The 9,357-nt window shown below is 35.6% G+C and overlaps 1 protein-coding gene across 1 annotated transcript; it reads right to left on the bottom strand.

Moving 5' to 3' along the window:
- Positions 1-1,074: 1,074 nt before the first annotated feature.
- LOC117326353 (cytochrome c oxidase subunit 5B, mitochondrial-like) lies at positions 1,075-6,776 on the bottom strand. Its single transcript, XM_033883062.1, has 4 exons — positions 6,578-6,776; positions 3,334-3,422; positions 2,541-2,646; positions 1,075-1,418 (listed from the first exon to the last, which is right to left on the bottom strand). The coding sequence occupies exons 1-4, from the start codon at positions 6,738-6,740 to the stop codon at positions 1,321-1,323; spliced, it is 456 nt and encodes a 151-aa protein (XP_033738953.1). The 5' UTR covers positions 6,741-6,776; the 3' UTR covers positions 1,075-1,320.
- Between the last annotated feature and the right edge of the window lie 2,581 nt (positions 6,777-9,357).

Here is a 9,357-nt window from a genome sequence, read left to right on the forward strand (position 1 = left end):
GGGTACAAAAACATATACCAAGCATCAAATTCAGGCAGAATTGTGGAAAGAACTTGGGGAGAAAGAAAAGTTGACGAAATATGAATACAAAGCTTAACAGAAAACAATGGGATAATGACAACGGCGATAGCTTAGCAATATGTACATGTATCCTTGTTATGCGACAAATTAATAATTGCATCAACAAAATCTATAGTTGAAAAGTGTTGAAACAAATGATGGAAAATGTGTACCAATTTGAAAAATGTTCTGTCGAGAACATGTACCAAGTTTTGTTATTTTGTAGTTTAACACTTAATTCTGGAAAAGTTATGTTCAGAAAATATGACAGACTGGCAGGCTGACCAATATATGAATTAACCCATCTGGACCCAGTTGTTTAAACGGTGATTAGCTTAATCACTTTATAAGTGAAAATCTTATTTCTCGTATATACTTCAATAACCCTGTGTATATATTAATTAAAATAGGCAGATAGGAAAAGACTGAAGAATACGATACCGAAAATGATTACCGGTAGTCAAGAATTTAAAATTGTTGATAAAATATGATTAGCCTAATTACCTTTTGAACGACTAGCCCCAGGTAATTACACAACAGCATGGGATTGACAAGTGCAATCAATTATTGTGAAGCTCATCGGCAGCAGTAATCACATTATGAACACACTATTAGAGTGCACTTATTTTTTATGTATGTATATGTATGTCGTTTAGAACCTTTATGTCACATGATATCACTCCTTGACGTCTAGTGGATGTATAAACCAAATTAGAAGGGTGTGGACTTACAAGCTTTCCAAAAACTTACCCCAAAATCTTTAAAGTGGTTTTTGGTGCCAAAAAAGTTAAGTCCACAAAATGGTAAAATGCGAAAAAAAAACCACATTTTTTCTGCATGATTTTGCAGTAGCATCACTCCTAGACCTCTCATGAATGTATAAACCAAATTAGAAGGTTGTGAGGTGTATACTTTTGGACTTACAAGTGGGGTGGAACGCCGACGCCGGGGGTACAGCATTAGCTCACGATTACTCATAACCGGTGAGCTAAAAACAAGATAGCAACAATTTAACTTAGAACAAAATTTTAATATTTTGAATTCAGTCACACTTCCACATGTATTTGCTAACACTTTACTTCAGCTGCACAATATTTATCAAGCTCTAATTAGTTATGAAGTCAAACACCCGAGCCATCACTTGTCATCACAAAGAATGACATCCAACAACTGGTAGTCCAATTGGCGTGCAGGTCTGTTAGCTAGTTTGATGATTAACAGCAAAACTTTGAGGTAAAATCTATCGAAACTCCATAGACACTACGCTTCTACAAGTTTATACCAAAATCCACACATACACCTCTTTGGTGCTCCAGAAGTTAACACCATGTAGTTAATGTGAACTTGTTCGTCATCACCTGCAACAACAACGAGGATGGTACTCACAAATATGTCAGATGAATTATTGAAAATTAATTAAGCATATTATCTTAAATGAATAATATTTGTTTTAGAGATTAAATATAATAATCAGGAGATATATAGTGTACTGTAATCAGACTTGGTTTGTTTCTTCGTTTATAAGGGACATAACTGGTTGAACCTCTATATAAAGGACACCTCTCTATAAAGGACACTTTTGCCTTGTCCCTTTGGTGTCCTTTATACACAGGTTCAACTGTTAATTATACCTTCAACTGAAATTAAAAATTAATAATAATATATATGCCAAAATAAATGTAAAACTGTAAAATACAGCTGATTTATCCAAGAAATACTGAGCTTGTAAATGAACTGATGGGAACTTAAGATGTTGAGTTTAGGACTTCGATTGGATTGAAAGGGAAAAAACACATTTGACATTTACTAACTGAAGCTCTGAGAGATGTTTGGGACAGAGTAACTGGAAAATGCATGGCAGAGGTCCCTTTACTTTAGGAGGAGAGATGAATTAAGTATGTATGCATAAAATGTTGTATACAGACTTAATTAGAATGTCTCAAAGGGGACTGATATTACTAAAAGTTAATTTGTTTAGCCTACCAGGAAAATAGACTTAGAAAGTATTAATTTATCATTGTATGAAATCTTAACAACGGAATCACAGGCAAGGAGTCTCAGAAATTAGTTTGTTACAGTTTTTATTTGCAATAAACCAGCAAAATGGCGGAGAGAAATGATAAAGATCGCCAACATACCTGTAATGAAGGTATGATTTATTGTCAATTTACCAGAAAGTCAATACATTTAAAATGTGTACCCCTGTAAATGTACTTATTTTAGCGGTTATTTTAATTTTATTCTTTTTGCATGAATTATGATTGTGCTAATTACATTTTTATTTCAATTATTTTGTACATCAGGCATTTTATCATTGGATTAATATGCTTAAATTTGGCTTTGTACAAAAATTTGAATGCACCAAAAGTATGTTTACAATATATCTGGCAAAATTCGTAAAAGACCGAATTGAGAGCATGGTAACTAAAATTGAGTGAATGTCATGGCCCTAGATACCTGTGTGTGATTGTAATACTTACAAAGACATCCGACGATTCTGTTGTCACTCTCGGATCTAACAATGATTGGGGCGTCTCTGGTGCCTTCACGTTCATTCACACGGACTCCATCAAAGTCAAAGTGATCCTAGATTGAAAGACATATACATGATACTGTTTTGCTCTTCCATTGACAGTTAGGGACAAAAGAGACTTTCTAAAACACAACGGAAGTTTCATGAAAGAAGTTGAAAATCTTCTGGTGGTACTTCTGCAAACTTAATGCTGAATAAACTTCATAGGAATTTTGTTTGTTTCAAGAATGATTGTGAAACTGGACATGTTCTGAATCTTAAACCAATTCAACTGGATCGGCGTTTAATAACAAAATGTCAATGTACATGTCTAGAAATTAATAAATATACCATGGTTTACATCAATCTTCATTTAGTAAAAAATATATAATTATGTTCTTAGTACCTATCTTGTTTTTTCTTCATACAGAAGTCTCAATATTTTATGTGGATGTTAACTACGACTATAGACCCAATGGAATTTCGTCGGGGTCTTGAACCTCCCATCCCCGTCCCCTCCCCCAAATTTAATTCTGAAATAGCCCCTATAATGAAATCATAGAATAAAGAATGAATGTTCGGCAGCAATATTGATATTTTTACCTCAAATATATATCACTATAATTGCTGAATTATGAATATTGCCAAAATCAAGCTCAAGCCATAAAAGCAGAGAGTATTCATTCCATGGAGGTAGACTTAATTATACTTAAGTACTCATTATGTAATGGGTCATTCCCATAATGAGTAGATCAACTTGCCTTTGCACCAGCCAGCTCTGTTAAAATTTCATCTCTCTCCTCACCAAGCATGTGTCCAAGATTACTGGGCATCAGGGAATCGGGTGTTTCTGTAAAAAACACACATTAGTTAGTATGACGTCAATCCTGTTAATGAGCGTCATGGCATAAATGATGAAATCAATGACGTAAGCAGTAAGAAAAGGTAATAATTCCACAATCATGAAAAATGCCTCCATTAGAAAAACAATCAATACCCTCTTTTAAATCTGAAATCCAGAAAAAGATGTCTGCGAGGGCATGGGGGATAAAACACATATATGAGGTGTCTACTGAAAATCGTTGTTTCCAGTTCAAACATATTTTAATAGTACCTTTTAAGGTATTGTTTATGGAACAGATTTGGCTCAAATGAGTTTAGATAGAATATGAGACCCAGCTTACAGCTATAATTTCTATGCCGACAAACTGCCTTCAGAAATTGAAAAAAAAATTTCATCAATTTTATTTTTATGTGCATTCATTCTATGGCACTAGGATTAATAAATTATACATTACCACCGGTATGGTATATCGGAGTGATTAAATGCCATGGCTTCTAAACAACCATTTATCTATCAATTGGGTCTGATTATTTATTAACCCCATGATTGGGAGTGACAACACACGCTATCGTTATCCATATTGTCAGTCAGGGCATTTGTGGGAGAGGTGTGAAATCTTGCCGCAGGGGTCACGACAAACACCTGTCCAGTGGTCAGTACAGGTAATTTTTTGTTCGAATCATGAGATGTCAATTACCTATAATATCATAGCTAACGGGCCATGAAAAACGTTTGATAAATCGAAAACTTTGATTTATAAAAATTTGAATCATACATAGGTTCATTAGTCGCGTTATATAGTGAGGAAATTCGGGACCAAGCAAAAAGTTTGATACAGTGAGAGTTTTGAATTTTTAAACTCCCTGGGGAGCATACATACAGCTGGATTTGCCATTTAGACGCTAACATCTTATACACACAACATTTATTGCACTGTCCAGCTACTTATTTACAGCTGGGTCGACTGGAACTCAGCGGAATAAAAGATCTTGTTCTAAGTTACAACACAGTGCCCATGCCAGGACTCAAACTTCTGCACCATATCACTAGATCACAGCGCCTCTAACATTAATATCGATGTCAGATGTATAATATACTGATATTGAGGGTAAAATAAATTATGCTAAAATTTCTTAATATTTCATTTTAAGTCCACGAAATAAAATCCAAATTTGATCATTTCAACAGAATGTAATAATTTTTCATCCACATCATATCAACAGTGACATTTCAGCCACCGGACCAGAGACTGGGTAGTGGACATATATTTCATTAATATTGTTGAATAATTTTGTATGCATACCAGCAGTATTCATATATATATATCCAGACAACAAAGCAAAAACCTGTGACATAAATGTGTTGGTTTTGATTTGTTTGGTTCATTTACAGCTAGGGTAACGCTCAGAACAAGACATTTTTTTCCATGTCATCCTGGTCAGGCAAATGCTTTCCTGATGCATAACTGAAATATTTTAATTTTGTATGTACACACAATTACTTAAGAGGCTAGTCATGTCTTCTCAGTATGAGGAAAATATAATTGGTATAACATGAAGTACAAACTCCAGTAGCCCTTGATCGATTCTCAACCAATAGGACGTAATTAAATAATTATATGGATGGCAAGTCACTTTCCGAGAATACATTGACAAGAGGTATCGGTGATGTTTGTCATGTACCTGTATGTTCAGATGTTCTCCATATTTTTCTCAGACAGGACTGTGAAACAGATCTGTTTTATGATGTCTACTGCATCTTTGTCTTTTTGGTAGAAACTTGGTTTATGACTCTTTTTTGGTTTGTTTTTGTTTAACGTCCTACTAACAGCCAGTGTCATTTAAGGACGTGCTGGGTTTGGAGGTGGAGGAAAGCCGGAGTACCCAAAGAAAAACCACCGGCCTACAGTCAGTACCTGGCAACTGCCCCACGTAGGTTTCGAACTCGCAACCCAGAGGTGGAAGGCTAGTGTTGGGACACCTTAACCACTCGGCCACCGCGGCCCCTTGGTTCATGCATCATTGACTTCCTTTTGTTAAAAGCGTAAAAAGTAGAGAGTATATATATACAAGGTCACTTTACCAGCTCACACTAGCGGTAATTTCCCTTAATCTAGAGGTAGGATGTTTGCCTTGAGAGCGAAAGATCGCTAGTTCAAAACCCGGCACAGGCAGGGTATTTTTCTCTACTCCTTCCTAATACAGATTTGGCGCCTTTGACCACTCTAAGTGAAATCTATAAAGGAGATTGAGAGTCTTCCTTGGAGATGAAGAACGTGGGTTGTGGTTGTCTTTGTGGGAGAAAGGCTTGTAAAAGAGGCTGTAGTGTAGAAGTAGAGAATATGAGGTCACCTTACTAGCGCAGACTATCGGGAATTCCCCTTTCGTTTATAAGTGGTAGAATGTTTGCCTTGAGAGCGAAAGGTCACTGGTAAGCGTACGGGCAGGGTATTTTTCATTACTCCAATTAGCTTCCAATATTACAAATGTACCCTCATGATCACCCTCATGTGTCCTCACAATCATAGCCAGGTTTTGATATTTCAACAATGAAAAGAAAGGATCGAACCACAGTACATGTCGCTATATATCTCTATGAATGGTCGTTCCGTGATCTGATATTCAGCGTCTTATGACTTCAAATAGCTGCACACCTAAAACTGGTTGTGAACTTTCACTTTCAAGTCATGATCCTTTCTTTTTTGTAGGGCCTATCGCGATACGTATCGTCACTATCATGGCGATATATATGCACAACCATCTTGATTTTGGTGGATAAAAATAGCGACGGGTCTGAAAGAGAATCTGTTTTTAACACACAAGGTACAAAACAAGCCAGTTGGAATTATGAGAAGGTTGGGGTGACAAACGAGGCGATTGATTCCCATTTAATTGATCGATCTTAAAAATAACCTTGAACAATGTCCTCTACTTGAAGGTTTGGCACGTACATATCGATCTATTTTAGGCATGCTTATGAAGAAACGATCAATAACTATAATTTTTTTAATTCATCATTCAAATAGATCATATTTTTTACGAACCATCTACTACTATTGATAGCATACATGCGGTAGGGTACATGTACCGGCTAGGACAAACCATAGGAACGTGACACACTCCATGCCGAAGCTGCTCTCAGCGAGAGCTTTATTAACATACCAATTTTCCCTTCGTGACTTTCTTCTGGGGGGAATATAGAATGCATGCCGCTTATACCAATGTCTCTTCCTCCGTCGGCTTTACTGCCATACGCCCTCGCTTGATAAGGGAGCACAGCCCTTCTTGTAAGACCTACAAACGTTCTACACAGAGCCGCCGCCATTTTGTTTCCTCGAGGACGAGACTGCGCGAGATCTGGGGGTCAATTACCTCCCCTTGATTTTTCATATTTAAATAATTACTGCGACAGTGATCATGACAAGTCATCGCACTACACATTCTGATACATAAATAAATATAGGCCTTTAGATGCTCCAATTATATAAATAAATAGATAGATAGATAAATAAATGAAGACTGTAGTTAAAATCTAACGAGTGTGGTCCCGGAAAATATGATTCAACATAAAGTTAATTAAAGCTCTGGGTAGACTGTCCACCACTGGCACCAGACCCTAAGTCTTCTTTGTTTAGAATTGTCAGGTCTGAAAAGCAGAGATAAAAAATTTTATTATTTCCTTTGTGAAATATGCATGAACAAATCTCTGGAAACCTGAGACTGATCCGGAATGGACAAAATACCGAAAATAAATGTATTACCTCTATTCAATTTCAATTCCTTTATTAACTGTGTGCTATATTGCCCATTATTATACTAACATATTATATAAACAATCGTAATATACATGTACGTGTACGTTAACAACAATTATACAAAATACAAAGTGGAGAACGATTTAAGAATCTGTACATATACAGTGTAGCATGGATCTTATTGCCTTCGAAAATAAATCTGCATGGCATGATAAAAGTCTATACTTAATATCAAATAATGTCCTATTGTTTACATATAAAAATGATATACATGTAACAGTATATTAAAAGCTACATATTTTATTCAAATGGAATACTGAGATCCAACGGTGAGGGAGATGCGTATGGGGCGCCGTTTTACTATTTATTCCCATTTGGTGATATCACCCATTCAATCAGTGATATCACTTAATGAAACGAATAGGTGATATCACTCATTCGAATAGGTGATATCACTTAATGAAACGAATAGGTGATATCACTCATTCGAATAGGTGATATCACTTAATGAAACGAATAGGTGATATCACTTATTCGAATAGGTGATATCACTTAATGAAACGAATAGGTGATATCACTCATTCGAATAGGTGATATCACTTAATGAAACGAATAGGTGATATCACTCATTCGAATAGGTGATATCACTTAATGAAACGAATAGGTGATATCACTCATTCGAATAGGTGATATCTATGGGGCGCCGTTTTACTATTTATTCCCATTTGGTGATATCACCTATTCGAATAGGTGATATCACCTATTCAATCAGTGATATCACCTATTCGAATAGGTGATATCACCAATTCATTTTTCAAATAAGTGATATCACCTATTCAATCAGTGATATCACCCATTCGAATAGGTGATATCACTTAATGAAACGAATAGGTGATATCACTCATTCGAATAGGTGATATCTATGGGGCGCCGTTTTACTATTTATTCCCATTTGGTGATATCACCTATTCGAATAGGTGATATCACCTATTCAATCAGTGATATCACCTATTCGAATAGGTGATATCACCAATTCATTTTTCAAATAAGTGATATCACCTATTCAATCAGTGATATCACCCATTCGAATAGGTGATATCACTTAATGAAACGAATTGGTGATATCACTTATTCGAATATTTTTAGTGATATCACCTATTCGAATGAGTGATATCACCAATTGGAATAGGTGATATCACTTAAAAATATTCTTAAGTGATATCACCTATTCGAATAGGTGATATCACTTATAAAATTCTTAAGTGATATCACCTATTCGAATAGGTGATATCACTTATGAAATTTTATAAGTGATATCACCTACTCGAATGAGTGATATCACTATGGGGCGCCGTTTTACTATTTATTCCCATTTGGTGATATCACCTATTCAATCAGTGATATCACCTATTCTAATAGGTGATATCACCAATTCATTTTTCAAATAAGTGATATCACCTATTCGAATTGGTGATATCACCTATTCGTTTCATTAAGTGATATCACCTATTCGAATGAGTGATATCACCTATTCGAATTGGTGATATAACCTATTCGTTTCAATAAGTGAAATTCGAATAGGTGATATCACTTATTCGAATAGGTGATATCACTCATTCGAATAGGTGATATCACCTATTCGAATAAGTGATATCACTTAAAAAAAGTTCTTAAGTGGTATCACCTATTCGAATAGGTGATATCACTCATTTGAATAGGTGATATCACCAAATGGGAATAAATAGTAAAACGGCGCCCCATAGATGCGAGAGTGGTTGGGGGTATCCCTACCAGAAACTCGCACATCCCCCGTTGAAATCAGGCAGATCCTAAACACTTAGATGAACAGCACAGGCATAATATATATTCTGAAGATATGCTGGTACAAACGAATACAAGTGAACTTCTATAATAAGTTTTTATGTTGACCGTACCGGTGGGTATCACTCTATTACACGCATACAACGTCATGCATGTATGTATGTATGTATGTATGTATGTATGTATGTATGTATGTATGCATGCATGCATGCATGCATGCATGTATGTATGTATGTATGTATGTATGTATGTATGTATGTATGTCATACCTACATGTAATTGAGATTGACTTCATATTACACGATTATTGTTCATAATAATTGAAACTTGAACACAGTAAGACCCCTAGCGCGCTTCCATAAGGGC

This window comes from Pecten maximus, chromosome 4, assembly GCF_902652985.1.
Source record: "Pecten maximus chromosome 4, xPecMax1.1, whole genome shotgun sequence".
In the NCBI taxonomy this organism is placed as follows: Eukaryota; Metazoa; Mollusca; class Bivalvia; order Pectinida; family Pectinidae; genus Pecten; species Pecten maximus.